This window comes from Emydura macquarii, unplaced genomic scaffold (genome assembly GCF_026122565.2).
Source record: "Emydura macquarii macquarii isolate MOO-44397 ecotype Brisbane River unplaced genomic scaffold, CSIRO-AGI_Emac_v2 contig_1229, whole genome shotgun sequence".
NCBI classification, from domain to species: Eukaryota; Metazoa; Chordata; order Testudines; family Chelidae; genus Emydura; species Emydura macquarii.
The window spans coordinates 2,047,249-2,062,899 of NW_027131366.1; the positions used below are offsets into that span (position 1 = coordinate 2,047,249).

The window sequence follows — 15,651 nt, forward strand, 5'->3', positions numbered from 1 at the left end:
GTCCAAAACTGTTGTAATAAAATTATCCTTCTGCCCCCTCGGACTACTTCTTAGCTCATTCTTGAGGCTCCATCTTCGGCCCCATCTTGGGCTCAACAGTCCTTGTATCAGACTTGTACGCCCCTTCCTCTGGGCTGGTCAGGGAACTCAAGCCCACCTTTGACTCTAGGTTCCGGCCCAGAGGACCCTGTTTTAAGTAGCTAGGTCTTCTTCAAACTTGCTACTATTTCTATGGACCACTTCCTATCTCTGATTTTCCCTGTGCTGCTTCCCAGCATCCTGTCCTTAACACAGCCACTCCTCTGTTTCCCAGGCCTCTAGCTTCTTCCTAGGTCCTCCCAGCTCCTCCTTTCTCAGCTAGAACACCACTCCTTCAAGACTCCTTCTCTGTGCCTTGTCACCTTTCCAGGGCCTGCAACTGGAATTAATTACATCCCTGAAGCTTTCTTCTATCTGTCTTCCTCCTTCCCAGAGAAAGGGAACTCCCTACCTCCTCTCTCCTGGTTTCTCTGTCTGGGGTCCTCCTCTCTAGCTTTCAGTTCCTTCTTTAATCAAGAAGACCCCACTTATCCCCAGCTGAGTCTAATAACAAATCAATTCTGACACACCTTCTAGGTGCATCAGGGTGGACTGAGTTCTCAGACTCCTGTTAACCCATTTTTCACCTGTAGTGGGTAGACACTCCAATCACAGTGAGGCCTGAATGTTTAATGAGCATCTTAAAGGAGTAATACATCTTTTATTAAAAATGTAACTAAATAGCAATATGCAACTTAAATTTTAGGCTTTGAGGATGAAGTATCCAGTTACAAGACTTCCAGTCCATTTCAGAGTTGGCAGTGAGAATGGATATACACCACTGGTATCTCCTTTTTTTGTCACAGTCACGGAGGTTAACCATAGGACAAACTGGGAAGTTGCAGGTATGGATGAAGGGTTTGCAGAAAAGTTCTTTTTGATAACGGACTAGGCTATGAATAAATGTTAAGATTTGTAAGACTTCTCTCTGAATGGGCATTTCTGTTGAATGTTTACCTTTCCTTTCTCACCTATTTTCTTAACTGATCCAGGCGAGGATTTCTGCTTAGATCCTGATGTAGCTACCATATCTGTCTCAGTGGTCAAGTCGGATAGCAGAGGGTTGTGATACTGAGCATTGTCTGATTTCTCTCAGCCAAGACATTCCTCTGTGAAAAAGACAGGGTAAAGGATGCAAGAGAAAAAGGTATAATTCCAGCCAGGCTGGTTTGATAGCTCTTTCCACTCATTTACCACTGACTTAAATGGAAGCTGGATTCAGCCCCCTAATATTTAAAAAGTTTCATAGGACCCAGTTGGCAGTCTCCTTCCTCAGGCAAATTGCAGATTATGGGAATTTTACTTGCATAGGTACTGCATAGTTGGAGCCATTGAAATTTTGGCTCGATAGAAGTCAATGGCAAATTCACATTGAGTTCAATGAGACCAGGATTTCATCTGTAGATCTTCAAATTTAAAAATTATGCAATCTGTTCAAGGCTGGGACCCTGGCTTTATGTATATTTGTACAGTGCCTAGTCCTGATACTGATTTGGTTCTCTGAGTGCTATTGTAATCAAATAAAAAATTAGCATAGTCATATTAGAACAGAAGGATTTGCACTGGTCCAAATTAGGACCCAGAGTGTAATCAACATTTCTTCTTCGAGGAGTTTCCTGTGGGTGCTCCACTTTAGGTGTCTAAGCACCCTGTGCGTGAGATTGGAGATTTATGGTAGCAGTGCCCGGTTGGGTCACACATGCTCTGTCATCGTCTCACACTGTTTTCGGCAGTTACATAGCGCTGTACAACCAACCGTCTCTCAGTTCCTTCTTTACTGCCTTTGGCTTGAGTCAGGGCCGAAAGCAGCACCCTTCTTCTTAGATAGATACTTAATAGTTACTTGTTCTCGTTAGAAACCTAGTAAACCCTTATTTTCTTTCCTTGTTTCTCCCTATATTTAAAAATATATATATTTTTGATCCTATTTCCCCAGAGTTTTCCCCCTCTAGCTTTCCTACAGTTTATAGTTAGAAATTAGAAGACTAGGAATTCACATGATGGACAAAAACCCAGTCATGCCTGGTTTCCCAGGGTTCAAGTGGTGCCTGACCTACAGGCTTTCCATTCCGCTTTCACTCACAGTATGTCCATTGCCTGGGGGAATCGCACAGCCCTCAAAAGTGCTCTCATTGCCACAACTTGAAGGAGAGAGCAAGGAAGGCTAGAAATCTTCAGTTGAAACTCCTCCTAATGGAGAAATCACTGTGATCCACCTCAGAGCCTGAACCAGGGTCTTCTCTGAGCCAACAGTCACCTTCGGCACCCTCTGACACAAGGCTAACCACAAAAATGACTACCAAGGAATCTGGTCAAAAAAAGACCACCTAAAAGCACTCTGCAAACTCACCTGAGAGGGAATCATCAAAGAAAAAGTGTCCCTGTGCTGCAGAAACCACTTTGGTACCAACTACATTGAGTGCTTCAAACTATGGGACTTCAGTACTGTGAGCTACCGCAAGAACCCATAGAGCTACAAACCCTAAGAAGGCAAGCTCAGACAAAGACACTAAGGGCAAGGAAAAGCGCACACGGTACTTGCTACTTAAAAAATTGAGAAACACTGATGTACAGGACCCAACATTCAAAGACCGTAAGTCTTCCAAGGTCAAGAGTACCACACTCTCCCATGACAACAATGGCTCCACCTCCCTCGTAGCCACACGATGAGGTAGCTGATGACTCTGATATACCATCTGATCGTGAGGACACTTGTCCTCCAGAATTATCGTCATCTTTTCCAGATGACATTATAATGTCTCCACCACCCACTACTGGAGATGATTTCATACAATTCCAGGATTTCTTCAAAAGGGTGTTGGAGGCTCTCAAAATATCCCTGGAAGAGGTACCTGAAGCACATCACAAATTGTGCGACATATTACAGACTGCTGCATCCTCTAAGATTGCGTTACCCATTAATGATGCAATTGTGGAACCTGCAAAACCCGTAGGGCAGACACCCGCCATGGCAGCACCTTCATTTAAATGCTCGGATAAAAAATTCTATGTCCCTTCCAAGGATAATGAGTTCTTATTTTCCTATCCTATACCAAACTCTTTGGTAGTACAGGCTGTGAATCAGAGAGGTAAACAACACCACAGCAGAATGACACCTTACAATAAGGACTGGAAGAGACTAGATGTCTTCAGATGCAAGGTGTACTCATCCGCTACACTTCAATTCCGCATAGCCAATTATGACACATTATTGTCAAAATACACCCACACAATTTTTTCTAAACTGGCAACTTTTATTGATAATTTACCTGAGGAAAAGAAAGAACAGTTTAGAGCCAATATCACTGAGGGCCATCTCATTGCACGCACAGCACTACAGGCCTCACTTGACTCGGCCGATACAGAAGCTCGCTCCATGGCCACATCAGTAGTCATGTGCCGGGCATCATGGCTTCATCTTTTGGATTTCCTAAAAGAAACACAGTCCACAGTAGAAGATCTGCCATTTGAAGGCCAGAAGTTATTTGCAGAGAAAACAGATGAGTCTCTTCACTCCCTCAAAGACTCAGGCAACTCTCAAATCCTTGGGAATCTACACACCTGAAAACAAAAAGAGACAAGGCAGGTTTTACACTCAAAGATTTCGACCACCTTAAGCCCAACCTCATAGGCAATTCGACCAGAGGCGTAAACAGCATCAGACCAGAAGACACCCAACATCAAATCAATCTTCAACAAGCCAGGAACCCACATCTAGACAACAATTTTGAAGGTCCGATTGAGAGCACGAGACCCCTCAAGAAACTAATGCAGGAAGTACTTACCATCTCCACACCATTCGGAGACCAGCTGTCACCATTTCAGAACATCTGGAGAAACATCACATCAGGCAAATGGGTTCTAGAAATTTTAGAGAATGGTTATTCCATCCCATTTATGTCTATCCCATCCACTCAGCCTCCTTTCCTGTCCCTCTTCAGGGACCCCTCTCATGATAACCGGTTACAACTGGAAGTACAATGCCTCATACAACTGGGTGCAGTAGAATCGGCACCACCACAGTTCAGAGGGAAGGGTTTTTACTCACACTATTTTCTGACACAGACGAAGACAGGCAGATGGAGACCTATCTTAGATCTAAGAAAACTCAACAAATTCATCAGAACCCAACATTTCAAGATGGTGACACTAGCAACAATAATCCCAGCGTTAGAAAAGGGTGATTGGCTCTCTGCTCTTGACCTCCAGGATGCATATTTTCAAATTATGATACACCCATCTCACAGGAGATTCCTGAGATTCACTTTAGGGAACCAACACTTTCAGGACAAGGTGCTCCAGTTTGGTCTATCTACTGCTCTGATGATCTTTCCAAAGGTTCTATCGGTGGTGGCAGCACACTTACGAAAACACGGAATCATGATATTGCTATATCTAGATGACTGTCTGATAAAGGCAACAACACTAAAAGAAACAATAAAGCTCACTCTGGGTGTGATAACCCTGTTCACGAAATTAGGGTTACAAATAAACGAAAAGAAGTCAACAATGGTACCTCTTCAAAAACTAGAATTTATTGGAGCCTATCTCAATACCCTGGAGGCTAGAGCCATACTTCCTCAACAACGATTAATCACCCTAACCAATCTCATAACAATGGTGATGGACAACCCACAGATATCCACCAGAATGTGCCTATAACTGTTAGGTCACCTGTTTGCAACAACTTTCATGGTCAAGAATGCCAGACTTCATATGAGAAATCTACAAACATGGGTTTGAACAGTTCACATTCCTCAGACACACAGTCTCAACAGACTCCTCACAATACCACCCAAATAAAAGAATCTTTAAAATGATGGACTCTTCCCGAAAATGTCTGCACATGAGTGCCTTTCTCCCAAAGGACCCTAACACTAACAATCACAACAGATGCATTCCTACTAGCTTGGGGAGCCCACCTACTCAACAACAAGAGCTACGGCTGATGGTCCAAATCAGAGACCAACATCCATATAAATCTGCTAGAGCTAAGAGCAGTACGAAACACATGCAAATACTTCCTACCACTAATCAAGTACTAATCAATCAGGATTCTAATGAACAATATGACATGCATGTTTTATATAAGCCACCAGGGTGGTGCAAGATCACACTCCCTATGCATGGAGGCAGTTCATCTCTGGAACTGGTGCATCAGCCACAACGTAGACATAACGGCATCATATTTTTCCAGGCTCACTGAACACCACAGCGGATGCAGTGAGCAGAGACTTTGTACAGAACCATGAATGGGAAATAGACCAGGAGTCCTCAACATGATAATCAGTCAATGGGGCTTCCCTTCAATAGACTTATTTGCAATGGCACAAAACACCAAACGCCCACAGTTCTGCTCCAGAGCAGGACTAAGTCTGAACTCACTGGGCGATGCTCTCCTCATCAAGTGGGATGCGCCCCTAACATACGCATTCCCACCCATACCACTACTAGCCAGGGTCATCCACAAAATCAAGAAGGAAGTGCCAAGGTCATCCTCATAGCACCTATGTGGCCCAGACAAACCTGATTTCCCTACCTTCTCCAGATGGCATTGTGCCCACCACAGCACCTCCCACAAATACCTCATCTCCTCTCCCAGGACTCGAAACATACCTATCATCCCAACCTGATGATCCTACACCTCAAAGCATGGCTACTCCATGGTTCACAGAAAGTGAATTAACCTGTTCAGATGAAGTAAAAGACATTCTACTAAACAGTAGAAGATATACACCTACAAATGGAGGAGATTCTGTGCCTGGTGCAACAACAAATGTCTCAACCCAGCTTCCTCTCAGCTCCATGAGTACTAGATTACATTGAAGAAAAGCAGTCTTACCATAAACTCCATTAAAGTACATCTGGTGGCCATCACAGTGTTTCACAACAAAGTAGACAGCACTACCATATTCGCCCATCCAATAACTAAACGATTCCTTAGGGGCATTAAAAATACTTACCCAGAGACCAAAATTCCAGTCCCTACCTAGGACCACAATCTGGTTCTACATATACTTATGGGACCACCCTTTGAACCACTTGCCTCATGCTCCCAATTACACCTCTCCATGAAGGTCGCCTTTCTTACTGCCATCATATCAGCTAGACGAGTAGGCAAGCTAGGTGCACTAATGGCCTATCCTCCATATACAGTCTTCCTTAAAGACCAGGTCATCTTGAGACCACATCCAAAATTCTTACCTAAAGTCATTTCTTCTTTTCACCTAAACAAACCTATTTACTTGCCTGCATTCTTTCCAAAACCACACATGGAGAAAAGGGAGGCAGCATTCCACACTCTTGATGTCAGACAGGCACTGGCCTTCTATCTAGATAGGACTAAAAGCTTTAAAAAGACTATCCAAGTGGATATTGGGGTGTATTCACCTTTGTTACCAGAAAATGCACCAACAGGCCCCAATTGGGATTTGCGCGCATTCTACAAGAGCACTCTCAACATTGGTTGCTTTCCTTAATAATGTATCTATTATAGACATTTGCAAAGCAGCTACTTGGACATCAATGCTTTCTCAAAACATAATGCAATAGAAAAACAATCAGCTTCACATGCCTTATTTGGGCTGACAGTCTTATCAACGGTACGTAACACAGCTCTGAAACCCCTTCCTTCCATTGAAGGGCTTAACAGTCACCTAAAGTGGAGCACTCCTCGAAGAAGAAGAAGAGAAGTTTACTTGCCTTGTGCAGAAACTGAGGTTCTTTGAGAAGGTTGTCCCTGTGGGTGCTCCACTACCCTCCCTCCTCACCTCTACTTTGGAGTATGTAGGTATAAAAAGCGCTTCACATTAGAGAAGGAATGGAGGGATGGTTGGTCGCACAGCGCTATGTAACCACCGAAAATAGCGCGAGATGATGACAGCACTTGTGCGACCCAGCTGGGCACTGCTACCATAAATCTTCGATCTCACGTGCAGGATGCTTGGACACCTAAAGTGAAGCAGCCACAGGGACAACCATCTGAAAGAACCTCAGTTACTGCACAAGGTGAGTAACCTTCTCATATGCTGCCTAGGCTAATCCATTAGCGTTTCTAAAAGAATTTAACTACTGAACAAAATCACCATTAAATCATTTCTGCTTGGGCCATATATAGTAGCAAAATGCCTGGAAACCAATCACCTTTCTGAGCATTACTCAAGAAATTTTGTATATAAATAATAAAATAATGCTCCCACAAGAATAATATTCCCTTTCCCTTGTTTTCTGTTATTTCTCTTCCTTTCTTACCTTTGCCAAGATTTGTTGTTGTTATTCATTGGGGTATCAGTATGATTTATTTTCTAACCTCCTCAGGGCAGGAACCATATTTTTCTATTTGTCTATCAAGAAGCATGAATACCTATAGTTCCACAAAAATAATAATGTTTTTCATTAATTAAAACTGAGGCACCATATTATAAATAAAAAGGAAGTGTGAGACATATTGGATGATTCAGCTTACACTCAACTCATTGGCATTTCTTTTTGTTTGTCTGTAACAGTGTGTGCAGGAATCTCTCCTGAGGCACTGTTAGAAGGAGTGAGCTCTGGGGAGGGAAGTGAAGGCGGAGGAGGGGAAGTCATGTGACATATGGGAATAGGGAGAGGCTGTTCTGCACAGAAAGGGGGCATGAAAGAGGGCATAAAGGTTATGGGGAGGATACAAAGAGGCTTGGGCTGAGTGGTGGGGAACAAGAGGAGATGAAGAAGGGAGAGGAGCAGGGTAGGTCCTAGCAGGTGATAAGAAGTCTGACCTTGATGCAGGAGGCACAGGGAGGGCAGTGCAGAGATCTAAAGAAGTGAGTGATATTAGCAAAGTGGCAGGGGAAGAAGATAATTTTTAGCAGCAGCATTTTAGCTAAGCTGAGGGGAGCAAGAGGAGAAGCATTGAGGCCAGAGAAGAGAGAGCTGCAGGAGTCAAGTGAAGAGGTGACCAAGACAGGGAGCAGGGATTGAGGGTGGGGATGAAGAACAGAGAGGATTCAATAGCAACCTAGGTGACGGGGGAGTAAAAGGCAGCACAGAGATTGCAAGCCTGAGTGGTGGGGAGTTTAGGGAAGAATAGGGAGCAGGAGGGGCTAAGGTAGCGGGATCTGTCTGTAATGAATCTTATTTTACTTTGTCTCCTGTTGGCCTAGAGGGACAGGAGGGTGCGACGGAATGCAGAACCCCTGAGCTACAGCCTGGGAGCTGTGGAACTGCTGGGTTCACTTATTAACTATTTAGCTTGAGGTGGGCTCTCCATCATCCTCTGTCTGATGATACAGTCTCTCCAGTTCTGTTATCACTCAACCCAACAGCAGGTGGCGCCGGACATCCAAATGAATAACCTAGAATAGGGGTGTCAAACTCATTGATGATTGCGGGCCACATTTTAATAAATTGTATCTGAGCTGGGCTGTACCTAGGAGCAATACCCTCCGCCAAATATTTCGGGGCATCTTCACTTTTTCGGCAGCGTGGTAGCGGCCCCTTTTCGGCGGCAACTCCCGGTGCTATTCTTGCCACCGAAAAAACTCCCAGCCTCTGCCCATTTTCAGCGGCAGCTATGATGCCGTGAGCTGCCACAGAAAAGGGGAGGAGGCGGCGACTCTTCTCGGTGGCGGGTCGCGGGATCAGAGCTGCCGCCGTCAAAACTCACCGCGTCCTCCCCTCTTCGGCGGTGGCTCCAGGGGCTATGGGCCGCACAAAACCGGTTCGCGGGCCACATCCGGCCCGCGGGCCGTATGTTTGACACCCCTGACCTAGAATGCTGTCCCTGAGAAAACATGGATGCAATCCCCAGCCAGTTTGCCCCCAGCTCTCCAAGCCTAATCGCACAAGAATGCGAGATAATACCGTCTTGTGCTGGACAAAGATATAACTATCACAGACTTATTAATAAGTCCGCTTCCCTCTCTATGTGAGGAAGACCTGCACCAGTTTTTATTACTGAGCTAAGGTTTCTAGACATTTCAATGCAAGACCACACTGGTTAAGATAAAACATAAAACAAGTTTATTAACTACACAAAAATTAAGAGATTACAAATTGCAAATGTAAAGAGACTAGAAATAGTTACTAAAGAAAATAAAAAATAAGAACGTAATCTAAATTCTGAAAGGATTTGAATCTACAAATGTTTCACCCAGAAAGATGGTATAAGCAAGCTAGAGATTTTCAATTCACAAGCAGAGACTGCTTTCCCAGTCTGGGACTTCCCTCCCTCCTCCCCCAGTGCACAGTTCTTTGTCTTTTCAGACGTTTCTTCAGGTGTTTAGCTGAGGGGGAGTGAAGCCAATTCATGATCATAGAGTCATAGAAGATTAGAGTTGGAAGGGACCTCAGGAGGTCATCTAGTCCAACCTCCTACTCAAAGCAGGACCAACTCCAACTAAATCATCCCAGCCAGGGCTTTGTCGAGCCGCACCTTAAATATCTCTAAGGATGGAGATTCCACCACCTCCCTAGGTAACCCATTCCAGTGCTTCACCACTCTCCTAGTGAAAACGTTTTCCCTAATATCCCACCTAGACCTCCCACACTGCAACTTGAGACTTTGCTCTTCGTTCTGTTATCTACTATCATTGAGAACAGCCTAGCTCCATCCTCCCTGGAACCCTCCTTCAGATAGTTGAAGGCTGCTATCAAATCCCCCCTCACTCTTCTTTTCTGCAGACTAAACAAGACTAGTTCCCTCAGCCTCTCATCATAAGTCATGTGCTCCAGCCCCCTAATCATTTTCGTTGCTCTACGCTGTACTCTCCCCAATTTGTCCACATCCTGTAGTGGAGGGCCTAAATCTGAACACAATACTCCAAATGAGGCCTCACTAGTGCCAAATAGAGGGGAATAATCACTTTCCCGCTCTGCTGACAATGCTCCTACTAATGGAGCCCAATATGCTGTTAGCCTTTTTGACAATAAGGGCACATTGTTGACTCTCATCCAGTTTCTTGTCCACTGTAATCCCCAGGCCCTTTTCTGCAGAACTGCTGCCTAGCGAGTTGGTCCCCAGTCTGTAGCAGTGCATGGGATTCTTCCTTCCTTACTGCAGGACTCTGCACATGTTGTTATTGAACCTCATCAGATTTCTTTTGGCCCCATCCTCCAATTTTCTAGGTTACTCTATATCCTATGCCTATTCTCCAGGGTATCTACCACTCCCCACAGCTTAGTGTCATCTGCAAAATTACTGAGGGTGCAATCCACCCCATCCTCCAGATCATTAATGAAGATGTTGAACAAAACCGGACCCGGCATGGACCCCTGGGGCACTTCGCTCATTACCGGCTGCCAACCAGACATCAAGCCATTGATCACTACCCATGGAGCCCAATGAGCTATCCAGCTTTCTAGACATGTTATAGTCCATTCATCCAATCCATACTTCTTTAGCTTGCTGATAAGAATACTGTGGGAGACCGTATCAAAAGCTTTGCTAAAGTCAAGATATATCACATCCACCAGCTTTCCCACATCCACAGAGCCCGTCATTTCATCATAGAAGGCAATTAGGTTGGTGAGGCATGACTTGCCCTTAGTGAATCCATGCTGACTGTTTCTGATCACCGTCCTCTCTTCCAGGTGCCTCAAAATGGTTCTCAAAATGAGAACCTACTCCATGATTTTTCTGGGGACTGAGGTTAGGCTGACCAGTCTGTAGTTCCCCAGATCTTCCTCCTTCTCTTTTTTGAAGATAGGTACTATATTTGCCTTTTTCCAATCATCCTGGACCTCCCCCAATAGCCACAAGTTTTCAAAGATAATGGCCAGTGGCTCTGCAATCACATCAGCCAGCTCCCTCAGCATCCTCGGATGCATTGCATCTCACCCCATGGACTTGTGCATGTCCAGACTTTCTAAATAGTCCTGAACCTGTTCTTTCATCACTGAGGGCTGCTCACCTCCTCCCCATTCTGTGCTGCCCAGTGCAGTAGTCTTGTCTGTGAAGAAAGAGGCAAAAAAAGCATTGAGTACTTCAGCTTTTTCCACATCATCTGTCACTAGCTTGCCTCCCCCACTCTGTAAGTGGCCCACACTTTTCCTGACCACCACCTTGTTGCTAACATTCCTGTAGAAACCCTTTTTGTTACCTTTCATGTCCCTTGCTAGCTGCAACTCCAGCTGTGCTTTGGCCTTCCTGATTTCACTCCTGCATGCTTGAGCAGTATTTTTATAATCCTCCCTGGTCATCTGACCAAACTTCCACTTCTTGTAAGCTTCCTTTTTATGCTTAACCTCACTGAAGACTTCTTTGTTAAGCCAAGCTGGTTATCTGCCATATTTACTATTCTTTCTGTACATTGGGATGGTTTGTTCCTGTGCTCTCACTAAGGTTTCTTTAAAATACAGCCAGCTCTCCTGGACTCCTTTCCCCCTCATATTAGCCTCCCAGGGAATCCTGCCCATCAGTTCCCTGAGGGAGTCCAAGTCTGCTTTTCTGAAGTCCAGGGTCCATATTCTGCTGTTCTCCTTTCTTCTTTTTGTCTGGATCCTGAACTCGACCATCTCATGGTCATTGCTGCCCAGATTGCCATCCACTTCTACCTCCCCTACCAATTCTTCCCTGTTTGTAAGCAATAGGTCAAGAGGAGCACAGCCCCTAGTTGGTTCCTCCAGCACTTGCACCAGGAAGTTTTCTGTGCACTGCTGTATTGTTCTCTCAGCAGATTACAGAGTGATTGAAGTTCCCCATGAGAACCAGGGCCTGTGATCTTTAAACTTCCATTAATTATCTGAAGAAAGTCTCCTCTACTCATCCTCCTGGTGAGGTAGTCTATAACAGACGCCTACCACGATATCACTTTTGTTCCGTCGCCTCTAAACTTAACCCAGAGATTCTTAACAGGCTTTTCTCCAGTTTCATACCGGAGTTCTGAGCAATCATACTGCTGTCTTACATACAGTGCAACTCCTCCACCTTTTCTCCCCTGCCTGTCCTTCCTAAACAGATTATACCCATCCATGACTATGCTCCAGTTGTGTGAGTTACCCCACTAAGTCTTGGTTATTCCAGTCACATCATAATTCCTTGACTGTGCCAGGACTTCCAAATCCTCCTGCTTGTTTCCTAGGGTTCTTGCATTTGTACACAGGCACCTAAGAGAACTAGCCAATTGCCCCACTTCCCTTCTTTTATAGTCTTTTCTAGTTTGCTGTAAAGTTGGTCCTCATGACTTGGGGGTTCATCCTCATTGGTCAGTCAGCATTTTATTGTCTACGAGCTTTCTTGTTGAAGTCTCTACTGCGAACAATTCTTGTTAGTGGAATCTATCCTGGAATGGGTGAGAGAGAGCCATCAGCACTGTCTGGCCACTCCATTGTTGTGCCTGAAAGGCTGTTTGTGGGAGTTTCCCACCTTGCAACCTGTTTTAGTAGCATTTTCAGCAATATTTGATAACTTCACATACTATGGCAGCACATACAATCCACCAAGCTATGAATGTTCAGCAAATCAAGACTTTTAAAATAATACCACACAAGGCATACCTTGAACAGAACATATCATAATTACCTGACACTGGTGGATGTGGAGTTTCTGGTGTGTTTTTTCAGACACAGAGTGTCACAGAGGGTAAATTCCCTCAAGCCTGTAAAGCACTTTGAGGTCCTCAGATGGTGGTGCTCTAGGAGGACAGGACATTCAGGTTGAAGGATAGAGATTGCATTCCTGCCCCTCCTACACCTGCTTCAGCAGACAATCCTTCTGGGTCCTTAGTGGATCTTTGGCTTGAGGGTAGTGGTGCTGCACAGACAATCAATTCCAACATTTCAGGGAATGCTTTAGGCATCATAGGGCAGAACCCTATTGATTTCAACGAAAATCAGAAAACCTGAGAAGTCTGATTCCACTGTGAGAGAGGAAAGTCAACCTCTCAGAGTTGAATCAAATGGAAAACAGACACACAAGTCTTTTTAAACTCAGCCCTACACCAGTATATGCAAACCATCCCATTAGAGAGTAGTTCTTTGCAGTTGTTTACAGTCTCTGAAACTGGTGTGATCACCCCCTCCCCGCTGTTTTGCATTCATGGGAGGAGCTATGGTAACCTTCCCCCCTGGAGTTGCATGAAATTCTTGGCCTACAATGATACATAAAACATTTGTAAATGTAATACAATATGGTCCCCAAAGATATTGAATGCAGTTAGAAATCTGTCACAACCACCTTAAAGTATATTTCTTTATTTTGATTTTTGTAATACAGTATAATTGGAGTCCCCAGTCTGTATGATTTTGTGGATGCAGTGAAATTTTTCAAGGAAAGGGAGAAAAATCTTTTTTTTTTTTTTTTTTTTTTTAACCCAAGGAGGCAAAAATGGCCCTGATTTTCCTTTCTCTATAATGCACAGAAACTCAGGGATAGGTGAATGATCAAAATTGCTTAAAGGCTGGATCCTACAAGATTCGGAGCACCTCTCACGGTATTGAGTGCCCCTAGCTCCCATTTTCTCTAATGGAAGTTCATGGTACTTAACATCTTGAAGGAAGCTCTCACCATCTCACAGGGGTAGGCCCTTAGACTCAAAATGTTAAAACACTCCCCTTCATCTGTCTGTCTGTGAGTCCCAGAATCTATATTACCAACTACCCATAATATAGAAAAAGGAATTATTTAAAAATTATGGGGGAAAGAAAAAAGTGGAATTACTGTACTGTTTTACAGGTACCAAGGAAACACCAAGCATGTCAAAAATGAGAGCATATTTAGCAGATAAACTCAACAATACACTGTATAATCCAGATGCCCTGGCCCTAAGCATACATGTAAGTGTTATCATTTCAGATAAAAATAAATATTTTGGACAGAAATGGGCATGAACTGAAAATAAATATCCAAACACCATTCAAATCTGAGGACATTCTGATCTGAATCCAAACTTCCTTTCCCTATAAAACCAGGCCCAAGCACATTTGTTTGTAGTTCAGACCCATCTGTAATTTGGATAAACTGTCTCTTATACCTTATGAACATACCATATGTAGCCTATAAAGGTGCTGATCCTTTAGATATTAAAGGAAACATTTGTCAGTTCTTTCATGTACGATCCTTTTGAATATGTTACTCTATATGTCTTGTTCAAGACCTTACTATTACTTATTTCATCAGTCTGTTTTACATGAGCTGTTCCCCTGGAAAAAAAATAACTGATTACTAAATATGGTTATATTTGATCTCTCTATCTAATCTATTTTATCTGTTTTATCTAGCTAATCTAATCTATCCGTAGATTGTTTTCTAAGCAGTTTTAGTAAGACTCTAAATAGCTTCTGGTATACGAAATTCTGAGTACAGTCTTTAGAAGCTGCTTTTGAATATTTTGCCTAAACTTTCAAATGTCAAAACTGCATAATAGAGCTGAGCAAAATTTGGAATTTCAGTCCCATCCACAGGAAATTTTGGGGGAAGTTCTATGGCTTGTATTATGCAGAAGGTCAGACTAAATGATCACACTAGTCCTTCTGGCCTTAAAATTCTGAAAACATTTGTTTTAATCCTGAAATAGGACAAAACATTGAAATTTCTAAAAAAAAATTACAAAATTGAAATTCTGAAAATTTTCATTGCAGAAACTTCAAAATGTTTAATTTCAACATTTTTCATTTTTGATAGAATCAAGACATTTTGACATTTCTGAAATCTAAATGTTTCATTTAGTTTTCATAGGATCATAGAAGATTAGGGTTGGAAGGGACCTCAAGAGATCATCTAGTCCAACCCTCTGCTCAAAGCAGGACCAACCCCAACTAAAACAACCCAGCCATGGCTTAGTCAAATCGGGCCTTAAAACCCCCTAAGGTTGGAGATTCCACAACCTCCCTAGGTAACCCATTCCACTGCTTCACCACCCTCCTAATGAAAACGTTTTTCCTAATATTGAACCTAGACCTCCCCCATTACAACTTGAGACCGTTGCTCCTTGTTCGGTAATCTGTCATCACTGAAAACATCCTCCCTGGAATCCCCTCTTCAGATATATCAAATCCCCCATCACTCTTCTCTTCTGCAGATTAAACAAGACTAGTTCCCTCAGCCTCGCCTCATAATTCATGTGCTCCAGCCCCCAAATCATTTTTATTGCTTTCCGCCGGACTCTCTTCAATTTGTCCACATCCTTCCTGTAGTGGGGGGCCCAAAACTGGACACAATACTCCAAATAAGGCTCACCAACACCGAATAGAGGGGAATAATCACTTCCCTCGATCTGCTGGCAGTGCTCCTACTAATGCAGTCCAATATGCCATTTGCCTTCTTGGCAATACTGTTGACTCATATCCAGCTTCTTGTCCATTGTAACCCTCAAGTCCTTGTCTGCAGAACTGCTGCTTAGCCTTAGTCCTCAGTCTGTAGCAGTGCATGGGATTCTTCCATCCTAAGTGCAGGACTCCACACTTGTCGTTGTTGAACCTCATCAGACTTCTTTTGGCCCAATCCTCCAAATTGTCTAGGTCACTCTATATTCTATCCCTATCCTTCAGCATATCGACCACTCCCTCCGGGCTTAATGTCATCTGCAAATTTACTGAGGGTGCAATCCACTTCATTCTCCAGATCATTAATGAAGATGTTGAACAAACTGGCCTCAG

The 15,651-nt window shown here is 43.6% G+C and overlaps 1 protein-coding gene across 1 annotated transcript in view; it reads left to right on the top strand.

Moving 5' to 3' along the window:
* The window catches only part of CATSPERB (cation channel sperm associated auxiliary subunit beta), an 81,664-nt gene that overhangs the window by 58,906 nt on the left and 7,107 nt on the right, over nt 1-15,651 (top strand). The window contains exons 21-22 of the mRNA XM_067547085.1: nt 785-923; nt 13,730-13,830. Coding sequence (XP_067403186.1) covers nt 785-923; nt 13,730-13,830 — 240 coding nt within the window. The remainder of the gene's footprint in view (nt 1-784; nt 924-13,729; nt 13,831-15,651) is intronic.